The sequence below is a fragment of the Hippoglossus hippoglossus genome, chromosome 21, assembly GCF_009819705.1.
Source record: "Hippoglossus hippoglossus isolate fHipHip1 chromosome 21, fHipHip1.pri, whole genome shotgun sequence".
In the NCBI taxonomy this organism is placed as follows: Eukaryota; Metazoa; Chordata; class Actinopteri; order Pleuronectiformes; family Pleuronectidae; genus Hippoglossus; species Hippoglossus hippoglossus.
Genome location: NC_047171.1, coordinates 11,383,496 through 11,397,422, shown reverse-complemented (window position 1 = coordinate 11,397,422; position 13,927 = coordinate 11,383,496). Strand labels below are relative to the sequence as shown.

The window sequence follows — 13,927 nt, the reverse complement described above, 5'->3', positions numbered from 1 at the left end:
CCAGCGACATTGGGAATCATTCCAGCCCCATACAGCCAAGAGAGCTCTGTCACAGAAGCCAATAATTGGAAAATCACAGCCAGTTCTCCAAATTATCCCCAATACACCAAGGTAATTTTGCTGCGTCTGAGCACCAGCTACTCCAGCTTATAAAAAAGGGTACCTGTTATAATGTCTTAAATAAGGAGAAATGGGAGGAAAGTCTTCATTGTAACATGTTAAAGAACATCATTTCACCATTATTTATGTAATAGTATCCTCCTTTTTTATAAAGTATAAGTATAAATGTTACAGGCCTACACAATCTATATCTACTCAACCCATTTAATCTGGCAATAGACGTTAATCCATCCCTGTTGCTTTGTTTTATTACTCATACATTTCATTATTTATTCATAATATTTACATTTGCTTGTCAGTCTAATGTCTTTGTTGTTAACTGCAATTTTTATTTATTATTGTCATTGACCGCTTAATTAAGATATGTTACAAAACTATTATGTGTGTGCTGTTGTCTTTAATTGTTTTTGTGTAGCTGGGTTGTATCTTTATTTACTGGCATGTCTTTGCTATTGTTTTTTCTGTTTAATTGTAAATTAAAAATGACATTTTATAAATCAGTTGAATGTACCTGTAATGTCACATTTTTCCTGTAATTTTGCTATATAAACATATTATTGTGGTATATAGCCTAACTATAACTATGTTAGCATCTAATTCTATTTGAGCAAATTCGTTTTGTATTTAGTAATCTTACTTCTTACCCAGGTTGTGTTTGTCGTTGCATTTAAGAATAACTTCACTCAAGCTTTTCCGCAGCTCATGTGTCTTCCTCTGTGGATACAGTTTGCTCAATCCTAGTGGAGAGAGAAAGATTTGGTTAAATATTGTGTCATTATAAGCTGTTGTGTTTTTGTGAGGCTTGGTTGGATCTTCACCTGAGTGTCTATGCATGTGGGTTTTCCATCTGTCACAATAACAGCACTTGGAATATATTGCCTATTACATTCATACCAATACTTTAATTCATTTAACCCCAGATATTATGATACAAAGCTATTTTCACAAATTTTACTCGAAGCATTTAATTTTATACTAATAAGTAAAAAATACATTAATACTTCATCAATTAATTATAATCATTGATTCTTTTAATCCAGGTTATGCAGGTAGTTGCATTTGAGAAGTAAAACTTTACTCAAGGTCGACTTACTGGCTTTCTAGCAGCTCTTGGTCTTCGCTCATTCCATATATAGAGAGAGAGAGGAATTACTTGTAAGTATATTGTTTCATGATTTATTCTTCTGGATCTCAAGAAGATGTAAAATCTCATAGCATCTCTGTGTCTGTTTAAAAAAAAACATTTTCTCTGCACTACCGTCGCGGAACAACGCTCCTGGATGTTCCCCTTTGACCCCGCTACGTCACGGCGGAGTTGAACCAATCAGGTCGCTCGTTGTTGAGAAGTGTACGGGTTTCTCGGAGGCTGTTACCCTCTCGTCAACATGGTGAGTGCTGCCATGCAGACTAACTCTTTATTCACAATGAAGTTAACCCCAGAAGCAGACGAGAGTTGATTTGTGAACATCCTCCGTTCGGCCGATGTCCGTATCTTTGCCTCCACGTTGCTAAAACAACGTTGTGCATCCCAGGGCACCACGGGTTAGCACACCGAGTTAGCATTGAGCTAAGATAGCGGCAAACATATAGCGTCATGGTGCAGACTATGTCCTGGAATTCAGGGTTACCGTACAGTAAAAGTACAACCTACTACATACCGTTGGTTCAGATTGCAAACAACACAAGTTATTCCACGTCGGAGTGTTCGCAAACTAAAACTTTGGGTCGGTTATGGGTTTGTTAAGCTAGCTGCACAGTTAACTAGCTTAGCCCTCACGTTAGCTGTTGCACCTCCATTCTCCACCAGCATCTAGACAGAGTCTTCAGTCATTCAGAAAGACTACATGCGATACGGGTTCCTGGTGAGGGAGCGTCACTGCGATGTGGGTTAGAAATCATGTGTGTTTGTTATCAAGGAGAATCAACGTCAGCCTAACGGACAAAGACGACCTGTCTGTCAGACACAGTTAGCATTGTGGCTAAAAGTAACGTTATACTGAGCCGGTGGTTTTATGGTAAAGTGCATGTATTTGCGCCATTTATTATAATAAAACCATATAAAGTAAAACCTTGTTAGGCCAAGTCATCACCGATATTATCTTTAATAATAACTGTGTATTTCTAAGAGACTTGTTTGTAAATGAATGAGTAAAGAAAGCCAGACATACTTCTTTAAAGTCCTGGTGCACCAGTATGAAACCAGTGCATGTTAATAACACCCCTGCAGTAAGTTTACTATAATGTTTGGTTTTTGAGAGGTACTGATTCAATTGTATGATGTTTTATTTTGTAGACTGCAGTTTGTGGTGCAGTTAAATTGTATTTCATTACGAGAGATATATCTTACATCTATATTTATTTTATAAACCCTATACAAATGTGCAATAATACTTAAATATATATATGTATAAATGGAATTTCCTGCACTCATTTGATTCATTTTAATTTTAAACATTCAACACATCATTAAGTGTTCTCCTATTGTCCTAATCCATAGAAGATATTTAGGTTTTATGTACTTAAATCACAGACAGTTAGTTCAGCCTGTTGACTTATATTATATTATGAAAATCTCAGTCAACAACATATTTGGCGATATTGGAGAAGCCGTTAAACTGTGTTGAATATTTTCACCACTGGCTGCTGTGAGTTCACTGACTCTGGTGTTTCTCATTCATGACAGTCTTCATCGGAGGCTAATAATGGCCCGAGTCAAGCGCCACCTTACCCAGGTGTACCGCCCTCAGGGATACCTCCCCCATTTGTAAGTCAGTGACAGAGATGTTTGTGACTATTAGCTTTCCTCCTCTTGTTTCCAGTTGTCATAGAGGGCTGACATGAACTTGTTAAATATTAAATGTTTTCATCAATGTTTCATTTGATCTAATGCCTCTTTTCTCTCTTTAACCTGATGTTTTGGCCAGATGGGACCACCTGGAATACCGCCTCATTTCCCTCCAATGGGAATGCCTATGGGACAGCGACCTCCCAGCATGACTCCAATGCCTCCTGGAATAATTCCACCGGGTATAATGCCACCAATGGGGGCACCTCCGATGGGACAGGTTAGCCTTGTTCTAAGCTAAAAGATTTTGTTTGTTTTTTTCACTTTTGCTGGACAACTTGCTGAACTTTATTTGACTTGCTCTAGTCATTGGTTTTATTTATTATTGCTGTGAGATTTTAGCAATTACTTTGAGTACAACGTCATCAACTGGTGGAGCCAATGTCTGCAGCTATGAATATAAAACCCAAGTTGCAATAAATGGTTTTCTATATACAGATAGTTCCTTCATTGCTAAGGAACCAAGGCAGCTGTGTTTCCCTTTATATTGTTGTAATTATTCTATATTTTAGTTATTTTCATATTATACTTGGAGAATTTATTTTCAGCGAGCAAACATGTTTTGATTCCAGACACCACACATTTGCAACAGGCTATAAATAAAAGTTTTTAAAGTTTAAATGATAAAATCTATGCTTCTTATCCCATCAAAACAAACAGCAATCCTTGTGCTGAACTCATGACACATATCATTCAAACACTGCTCTGATTAGTTCTTTGAAATGGAAATAAACCAAATCAGATAAGAATGCTGAGCATCTGGCAGAGAGGCTTTGTTCTGAAGGGGAAAATGAAGACGAGCTAATTCAAGAAAAATCTGCAGCCGACAAGATTTAAGCTACTTATTGAGTTTTCTGGAATTTCATTCACAGTTAAGATCTTATCTTGCTTGTGTATTGTTTTAAACCATTCCCATTGGTTGTCTGAATACTGCTGAAATATTCACACAATCTTAAAAATGCATTAATTAAAGCAAATATGTCACATTTATTAAGCATATGTGATCCTGTAATGGGGGGGTTTAATTAAAGTGTCAGCAGTACAAGTCTTGAAGCTGGTGTGGGGATTCTAGTTAGGAGTTTGTCGTTGCCGCTGCACAGGTCGTAAGCTGTGGTATCACACCGTAAATAAGCTCAGCAGACACTGTTTAGGTCGCACATCATCGCATGCGTCCTTCCGCATAGACACCAACTCCCTCGTCTCACACTGTGTCTGATACCTGAACCTGCACTAGGTGGTATGGAAATGACCGATAAATATTTCATGATGCTTCCTTTATTAGATGCCAGGCATGATGCCACCCATGATGCCAGGGATGATGATGCCCCCTCGCATGCCAGCTGCGGCTGTGCAGCCAACGGGACCGGTAAATCTCCTAACCACCTTCTCATCAGTGCTCTGCTTCACACTTCTTAAAAATACACTGTGAATCTGTGAACGGCTAAATGAAGGATTTGCACAGCCAAGTAACACCTCTATTAGATGTGACCTGATTTCGCTCCATTAATTAATCTGTATATTCTTAACCACAGATCGAAATGAAACAGCTAAAAAACTAAATTAAATACTGTGTTTAACCAAAAGGAAAACGAACACCTACATGCTGTTTGTCCGTCCCTTTTTTTGTGTTGGTTTTGGTTCAGCTGTGAATAACTAAAACGTAATGAGCATGTGAGCCCTTCACTTCTGATGTTCTGCTCATTTTTCTTTTTACCAAGTATCAAACTATTTATTCAAGTGAGCAGTTTGGTCTGACAGCTTTAGCGATCATAAGACAAGCACTTAATCAATACAAGCTTATCATGAATATATTTTTGCATCATTAGACTGGAGTTTTGTATTAATGAGGAAAACTTTGTCAGCTACCGTGAATTATGAGTTTGTATTCCCAGATGAACTCATCAATCATTTGTAGAGAGATGCTGATGTAAACTTCTAGATTTGTTAGTGTTTCCTGTGAAAATATTATACTAAATAATTTGTCTTTTCCATAGCCGGGTGTTGACTCCACAGGTAAGATATTTAATTAGATGTATTATGTAAATCATATTCTTCCAAATGTTGTGTTCATTAAAGCACAGGCTCTGACTGCATTTGTGTTTTTATCCTCCCAGCTGCTGCACCCGGAACAGCTGTAAGTCTGATATATTTCTTTGTTTACAAGAAGTAATTTCATATTAACAATTTTGAGCTCTCATCATTTGCTCCAGTATTATGCCTTTTGTCTTCTAAATCCCTGCAATCTGTCAAAATTTAATTTGTTACTTCGTCTCTGCAGAGTACCACAAATGGATCTCCACCGGAAGATCAGCCAAAGAAGGTTTGTGCTTACAGAAAATATAAAGATTGATGTGAAAGAGTTTAAATAGAATCAAAGTAGGGCTGGGCAATTAACCAAACCAAAATTATATTGGTTGTAAATGTCGTTCTTGTTGGTTCATTCAGTTAATGCTTTCCCAAGTGCGTGCATTCACAAACTTCTGGGTTTCCGCTATGTTAATTTTGCAGTGGCGGCCCAGGTACCTTGTTGTACCTTTTATAATCCCCCTCCTCACTCCTGCACTGACCTGAGCTCACTATACAGAAATTATTAGGACACGTACAGGACTCGGGGGGGGGGGGGGGGGGGGGGGGGGTCGTTCATTAATTGTATTTGAGATAAAGTTTGAAATAGTCTTGAATGATGCCTAAAGCAAAGTGAAATTTTTTATGACAAACTGTTTCTGATTCTGTTGTTTTTTACTTTCTCAGAAGTCTCTGTGGACCGAACACAAATCTCTTGATGGCAAGACCTACTTCTACAACACAGAGACCAAGCAGTCCACGTGGGAGAAACCGGATGATCTCAAATCTCCTGCAGAAGTAAAAACCTTTTATCTCTTTCATAACAGATTTAAAGTCTACTTCCTCAGAAAGATTTATAAGCTATTTATTTTTCTGAAGTTTAAATGCCCTGCCTGCAGTGTCTCTCATAACAAATGCAATTAGATGAATTGCATATACTTAATAAAATAGATATGTTATTTTCACGTGCATCCTAAATTGCACAAGCTATCTCAGTACATTTTAGCCCAACTGACAGACTTTACCTTTTGTTATTTCCGCTTTTAGCAAATGCTGTCTAAATGCCCTTGGAAGGAGTACAAGTCGGACACAGGGAAGCCTTATTATTACAACTCTCAGACGAAGGAGTCCAGATGGACCAAACCCAAAGACCTGGAGGATCTGGAAGGTAAAGAGCTGCTGTCCGATGATGTCAGACCTGTTTTGATGTTCCCTACTGCGTTTTAACAGCATGATAAACGGCAGCCCTCTGGCATTTTCAGCGAATGGCACCATGCATTAGAGGGGCATCACTGATAGTCCAAATACAGGAGCACGTGGAGGCTGGTTCAGTTCCTTTATCTCTGTGCGGCTCTCCTATCTGCAGTAAGCTTTGAAATGAATACAAGAAGCATAACTGCTATTTTCTTGTTTCTCTTCCAGCTATGATCAAAGCAGAGGAGAACGGGTAAGAGCTACTTGTTTGCCTTCACTGCCTCGTGATATATTATGAATGACAAATACAATGCAATTGGAAGTTTTCGAAACCTAAACATATTTTTTTCAAATGGTAGCCCACTCAGTCAGTTATATTATCCTCATATTCTAAAAACCATCATTATCTGATTCCAGAACGGCAGAGGCGATGGTCCCCAGCATCACCACAGCAGCTCCTGCAGTGCTGGCAGATAATACAGCTGCTATGGCGACTGTAATGGAAGTGGAAACTGCTACAGTCCCAGAAGAAAACCTCTCCCAGGCGGCTGTGCATCTCACAGCTGAGGTCAAGACTGCAGACGCTCCTGTTGCCTTGTCAGAGAGCGCAGCTGCCACAGAGGCCGCAGCCAGGTAAACAAAAGGCGTCTGATACCGAGACAGGTACCGTCTCCAGTCCTACACACGTACAGGGTCACAGTGACACTGGATTTTTCTTCACACCACTCTCTCAACTAAATACACTCAAGGATGAGGATATTTAATGAAGGTGATAAATGCTTGCTGTGTTGTATTTTCAACCACGTGATTCACATTTCCATTTTGTTTTAAACTCAGTGTTGAAGTTCCAAAGGAAGAACGGCCAGAACTTCAGAAGAAAACTTACAAATGGAACACAAAAGAAGAGGCCAAGCAGGCCTTCAAAGAGCTGCTGAAGGAGAAGGTGAGACCGAGGGACAAGTGGGTTTAACCTGTCAATGAACTGGAGGCCGCCCATTGTGAGAGGCTGAGTTGTCCCTGTATGGAAGTACTGAATGTAACTTGACATTTAACTGGTCAAAATACAAAAACTTCCATCTGCTTGTATCAAACATGCTGGTCTGGACATACAGTAGTATCCATTAACATGCTCTAAGCTGTGACCCACACCAAGAGTAATGCAGTCTGACTACATGTCTGCATGTGTTGTTGCAGCTATTAGACTGAAGATGGTGGAGAACCAACGCTTTGTTTCCCTCTTTAGAGTAAACGTTCCTCTAAACGATCTGTAGCATAAACAATCTTGATTATCTGACCATTTCTATGATATAAAAATTTGGGCTTTGCATCAAAGTCATACTACAGCTCACTCATCAACTTAACACCAACAAGTGTTTTGATGATTGAGTTGTGTAACCTTTATAAATAAATGTTTGTACGATTTTTTTTATTTTCTCCACCTCGTCCTAATGCCTGATGTGTTTACAATACATGCTTTGCATTCTGATCCGGATCTAATCCCTGTCCTTCCTCCGGGAGGTTTTAGCACGATTGTCGCTGCTTCTGATGTGTTGTGTGTGTTTGGTCGCAAGGTGGCCCAGCACCACCCACCTTGAAAGCTGCTATATTTAGGCTCTTTTTAATTTTGTTCACAAAGCTCTCCTCTGAGATTGCTCGCCATTTCCTGCAAGATCTTAATGGCTCTGTCTTGATGATTAGCTTTATTGGATCATGGGGCTGGCTGGGATTAAGACAGTGAGAGAAAGTGGCATGCCTCAGTGAGTTAGAATAACTGTGACAGCCGACAAGATGCAGGCACGTGGAGGAATCAGTTCATAATGGATGAAGCAGTCACTCCCTGGGAGAGGCAGATGGGGCACTTCTTTGAATTATTGCCACTTCACATCTCTTAACGGGCATCTATTAGTAACTAAGAAAATGTGTTAAGTGCGTTGTCAGAGACAACGTAGCACGACTCATTGTTCCTCCTCCTGTCTCGTGTGCTTTCAGCAACAAAGGATGATAAAATCGTCCACGTGTTTTGATCTATTGTTTGAAATTTCCCATTTAAAATGTAACAATTTGATTTGAGCTTTCAGGCTATCATGACTTGCTCTCTATTTCAGGGTGTGTCCTCAAACTCCTCCTGGGAACAGGCCATGAAAATGATTATCAATGATCCTCGCTACAGGTACAGGCTACTCTACCATGATCAGTTCATCCTAATTGCTGTGCGAGTAACCAGCCGACCTCTCACCTCGTGTTTCTCTCTTTCCCTTATCAACAAAGCGCACTGCCCAAACTGAGCGAGAAGAAGCAGGCGTTTAATGCTTACAAAGTCCAGACAGAGAAGGAAGAGAAGGAGGAGGCCAGAATTAAATACAAGGAGTCCAAAGAAACCTTTCAGAGGTTCTTGGAAAACCACGACAAGATGACATCTACCACCAGATACAAGTAGGTGCTGCAGTGAAGCCACAGTAAATGTTTTGCTTTCCCCCCATTGATTTATGGTTCCCCTGAATTGTCAATATGATTATGCAGATGAGATGACTGAAAGGCCAACGATGGCTTATGCATGACATCGTGTCGTTACAGCACCGTTGGCTTTCACTTCAACTCCTGTGACCTGTTAAGCTCATCACATGCTCTTTGAATCACCATCACTGTGTCGCTATGTTATAATTTAGTGCGTGAGGGCTACATTTGCTAGTTCAAATTGTATATGTATAAAATATTGCATTAAACATGGAGGAAGGAGAAACATCAGGCCTGTAACATTGAACATGTTCCAGTTCCGATGCTTGATCTTGCATGTAACATCCAGTTCACCCTGTTTGCATTGGGTGAGAGTCACGATGACGGAGGAGAGAGACAGATTGACTGGTGACCTTGACAACGAGCCAGTTTCAGAGTTCAGCTGGTTCTGGGGTTATGGTGATGACTGGGGCTGCGATCTGGGTTGGCACACAACAGGCAGTCGGAGAGTGACAGCAAGACTCTGTGTCTGGTTCCTTAAATTTAAAACCTCATTTACACTGCGTTCAACCACATCCTCTGACTCTTCACAGCAATGAGTTTTGAGAAGCATTTATGAAAAGTGCACATCATGGTGCATAACTTCCTAAAACCTTTACTTTGTAAGATATTATTAAGACTTCATGAGCTTTGAAACTTACTATACACAATCGAATGGCTTGCATTAATGAATTTGTTAAAGATAAATTTGGGCTGTGAAATACTGCCCTCATGTGGGCTGTGTGAAATTATCCTAAATATGTGTTTGTGTGTACTTGTGATGTAGGAAAGCGGAACAGATGTTTTGTGAGCAGGAGGTGTGGAGCTGCGTTCCAGAGAGAGACAGACTGGAGATCTATGAGGATGTGTTGTTCTACCTCGCAAAGAAAGAGAAGGTAAGAGTTTGTACTCGAGCTCAGCCAAGTCTTTAGATTTAGATTTTTAATCAGCATGTCAGCATATGTTAACTTAGCATAATGATGTAGAATCATTTATCTTCCTGTCTTCATCTGCCAGGAGTTTGGGAAATATTAGCACAATTATCTCACTGGTTTCCTTCTTTGTTTCCTGTTTCCAGGAACAAGCCAAGCAACTGAGAAAGAGGAACTGGGAAGCTCTGAAGAACATCCTGGACAACATGGCTAATGTCACCTACCGCACCACCTGGTCCGAGGCCCAGCAGTACCTGCTAGATAACCCCACGTTTGCTGAAGACGAGGAGCTGCAGAGTATGAGCACAGATATTCTCAGTCTAACTACTTTGTACTCTTGGGTTGCCGTAGTCATACATTCCCTTAGTTCTATGCAACTGGTGATAGTGTTGTTATCTACTGACAGATATGGACAAGGAGGATGCCCTCATCTGTTTCGAGGAGCACATCCGGGCGCTGGAGAAGGAGGAGGAGGAAGAGAAACAGAAGACTCTTCTCAGGGAGAGGAGACGCCAACGCAAGAACAGAGAGTCATTCCAGGTGAGAGGGGACAGATATTTACAATCATATTGGAGGTTACTGTGTCAAGAAAATGACTGGCCTAAAAATGTTTTAATAATCATCTAAATCCAGGTCAAAAAACGTCCAATTCTATTTATTTATTCACTATTTTGCTGTTTTCCCTCAGAAATTCTTGGATGAGCTCCATGACCATGGCCAGCTTCACTCCATGTCTGCCTGGATGGAGATGTACCCGACCCTGAGCTCTGACATCCGCTTTGCCAACATGCTGGGCCAGCCGGGTAAGACAGCAGTTCACAGCGCACGTGGCTTCACGAGCTGAATGCTGTGACACACGTGTATGTGACATGCCGACAACAGCATGTGTCATCAACATAAAAATGAGGCATACACAGCTCAGGGTGTAAATACTGTATGAAACACAGCAGTGCACTGTTAATTAACTTTATTGTTAACCACATTCACCTAACATTTCCTTTTTATGTCTTTTAACTTTAATTGGATTGGCTTCAATGTTTTTTCCATTCTTGTGTGACCATTTTTTACCCTTTTACTTTACTGTATAAAATAATAACAACTTAATGCCGTCCACTTTTCAGGTTCCACTCCCCTGGATCTGTTTAAATTTTACGTGGAAGACTTAAAGGCTCGTTACCACGACGAAAAAAGAATCATCAAGGATATTCTTAAGGTGAGAATCTTAAACCTTATGCCCACTTCAGATCTGCATATGTCACAGTCTCCTCTGAGAGCTTTGTTATGATGTAGATATAAATCATACATCATACATATACATCAGCTTCTACAAGTTATTTGTTTCATTTCTCTCCTCAAGGACAAAAGCTTCCTGGTTGAAGTGAACACCAGCTTTGATGACTTTGGATCAGTCATCAGCTCAGATAAGAGAGCCACCACCCTGGATGCAGGAAACATAAAGCTGGCCTTTAACAGCGTAAGACTGCTTTCCTTTACATATTTTCCTCCCGAGCTTTATTTGATGTCCTTCGTATAATCTGTGGCCACTTTTCGGTAAATCTGTTCAGTCTATTGCAATTTGATGAGCCGCCTCTGCCATACATTTTATATTTGCCATCAATGAAATATTTATATATTATTACTAAATGTTTTGATGCACACTGTACAATAATATTTAGAGGTGCTAAAATGTTTCTATCCTCCCAACTTAGGGCAGCAGGAAACTCATGAATACATTTCTATGCAGTAAAAAGAAACCACCACTACCTCTGTTCTAAAACATAATCAAATGTGTACAGATGTAGTGACTGAAGTAGTAACAGGATAATTCCAGTTTCTGAGTTTAAGGTGTAAGAATTGAACTACTTTTGCTCCATATGACTTGTGAGCAAGGTTTATCATGTTACATTGTAGAAAACTCTGCGTTATGGGATTGCATTCTTCCTGTTATTAACCCAGTTTGTTCTGTGTAGTTACTGGAGAAGGCTGAAGCCAGAGAGAGGGAGCGAGAAAAGGAGGAGGCCCGGAAAATGAAAAGGAAAGAAGCAGCCTTCAAGAACATGCTGAAACAAGCCACCCCACCGCTGGAGCCAGAGGCTTCATGGGAGGCGGTACGTCTCTCGTGTGAATAATACTGTTACAGTTACTCAGCACCAACTGTTTTCTATTCACATCTCTCTCTACACTCTCTTGCTCTCTTTATAAATAGTAGGAGGTTGTCTTTTCAGGTTTTATTATACTCAGTGTCGTATCATACTTTTTAATATTTCAGGTAAGAGAGAGATTCTTAAAAGAATCTGCTTTTGAGGACGTGACTTTGGAGTCGGAGAGGAAACGGATATTCAAAGATTTCATGCACGTCTTGGAGGTAAGATGGTCATGACAATGGGGAGAGAGGCTGAATTTATCACTCGAGACGATGATGTCGTTGAACATGGTATTTATCATTTTAACAGCACGAATGCCAACATCATCACTCCAAGACGAAGAAGCACTCGAAGAAATCCAAGAAGCACCACAGGAAACGCTCCCGCTCCCGATCGGTCAGTAATCCTCACCTCTGAAACGAGACAATGAGCCGTGAGCAAACGGTTTATTGATCAATAACACCCCACCCCCCCACCCCCCTTATATCACGGCCTGGCCATCTCTAAATTACCCGACTGTAATGTTTTGACAGGGTTCGGAGTCTGAGGATGAAGAATATCACAAAAAGAAAAAGAGGTCACAGTCCAAATCCCCCTCTGAACGCTCCTCCAGTGGAGAATCTGGTGAGTGGTTTTCACAGCCTAGTGAATCTATTTATCATCATATAGAAGTAGCTCAGTGTTGTTGACATTTACTGACATTTTCTGCATAAAAACCAGAGAGAAGCTACAAAAAATCCAAGAAGCACAAGAAGAAGGGCAAGAAGAGGCGCCACAAGTCTGTGAGTATACAGAAACACCCCGAAACCCATATATATATATATAAAATATGAGTGTTTGTACGCTGACTGTAATTGTGTCAAACAGGGATCACCGGAATCTGAAAACGAGAAGAAAGGACGAGAGCGCGATGGGAAGCGCGAAAAAGATCTAGAGAAAGATAAAGAGAATGACAAGTCCCGAGGGAAATCTCACTCCGACTCTAAACAGAAGTCTCCTAAAAGGAAAGCTGCCAAAGAGGAGGTATATTTCCTTTATTAATATATATATATATATATATATATATATATATATTTCCTTTATTAATATATATATATATATATATATATATATATATATATATATATATATATATACACACACATGCACATACATATAAATAGTTTAAATTCCACCAATGTTAACCTCTTAAATGTTGTTACATGAAGAAAAAAAAAACAGGTCATACTGACCTCAGGGACAAAGGAAGAATAATTTTATTATTTGTATAGTTTTATCTTACATTACCTATCTTTATCTTTTGTTACAATTATGGCTAAAATGCTATTTTTAATTGGAGTCAAATTTTGTCCCACAACCAGCCACTAGTATGGCAACCAGTTTTTCTTAGTACTCCCATGTGTGGCCTTTCTAAATATGATGTAATTTTAGTATTTTGTGTGTGTGTTTTTGGTTACCAGACAAAAAGTTATTTAATCACTTTTGCAGGCAACTGACTCTCGTTTAGGAAATTTCTGTAGCAGTTAACTTCAATCTTTCAAAGTTTATTTCATCCCTAAATCTTTGTGTCTTGCTGTGTCACATTCAGGGCGGCTGGGACACGTCAGGCAGTGAGCTGAGTGAAGGAGAGCTGGAGAAAAGAAGAAGAACTTTACTAGAACAGCTGGATGCACCTTGATGATCACACTTCTGCTGCCTTTTTGTTGCATTAGTTCACTTCTGCCAACATGCATTCCCCTTCAGGCTCAACTGACTGAGAGATAACACCCTCCAATGATTATTTAATGGGAATAGGCTTCACTGAACCTGTGAACACACTTAATGATAAATAATTTGATATCAGGAATAGCTGATCGATTGTTAATGTCAGGTCGTCCTTTTGTGGCTTGTTATCTCTGAGCATCTTTTAGTTGACTGTAGTTGTACATGTTCTCCATTGCCTCATTTTTATATTCAATTAAAGTCATATCTTAAGGTCTGACTGTGTCTCTCACCAGGAAATGTAGCAAGAAAACAAACGTGTTCAATAATAATATTATAGATTTGATCAAATCTAACTGCACCTGTTTTCTTGAGGAATGATTCAAAAAGGTTTTAGTTCAAATTGATTTACTGGAATTAAACAAGAGAAAATA

At 39.7% G+C, this 13,927-nt stretch overlaps 1 protein-coding gene across 2 annotated transcripts; it reads left to right on the top strand.

Annotated features, from left to right (window-relative positions):
* Nucleotides 1-1,404: 1,404 nt before the first annotated feature.
* Nucleotides 1,405-13,927, top strand: prpf40a (PRP40 pre-mRNA processing factor 40 homolog A). 2 transcript variants are annotated; one of them, XM_034574649.1, is made up of 27 exons: nt 1,405-1,508; nt 2,804-2,884; nt 3,045-3,185; nt 4,248-4,331; nt 4,960-4,978; nt 5,080-5,099; nt 5,244-5,285; nt 5,717-5,827; nt 6,077-6,197; nt 6,452-6,476; nt 6,641-6,856; nt 7,061-7,166; nt 8,329-8,393; nt 8,492-8,656; nt 9,504-9,612; nt 9,795-9,945; nt 10,055-10,188; nt 10,337-10,451; nt 10,770-10,861; nt 11,006-11,122; nt 11,619-11,756; nt 11,918-12,013; nt 12,102-12,188; nt 12,326-12,416; nt 12,513-12,574; nt 12,660-12,815; nt 13,381-13,927. In XM_034574649.1, the coding sequence occupies exons 1-27, from the start codon at nt 1,506-1,508 to the stop codon at nt 13,468-13,470; spliced, it is 2,637 nt and encodes an 878-aa protein (XP_034430540.1). In that variant the 5' UTR covers nt 1,405-1,505; the 3' UTR covers nt 13,471-13,927. The 2 variants fall into 2 exon arrangements, with proteins under 2 accessions (XP_034430540.1, XP_034430541.1); XM_034574650.1 differs by lacking the exon at nt 2,804-2,884 and having other exon boundaries at nt 1,451-1,508.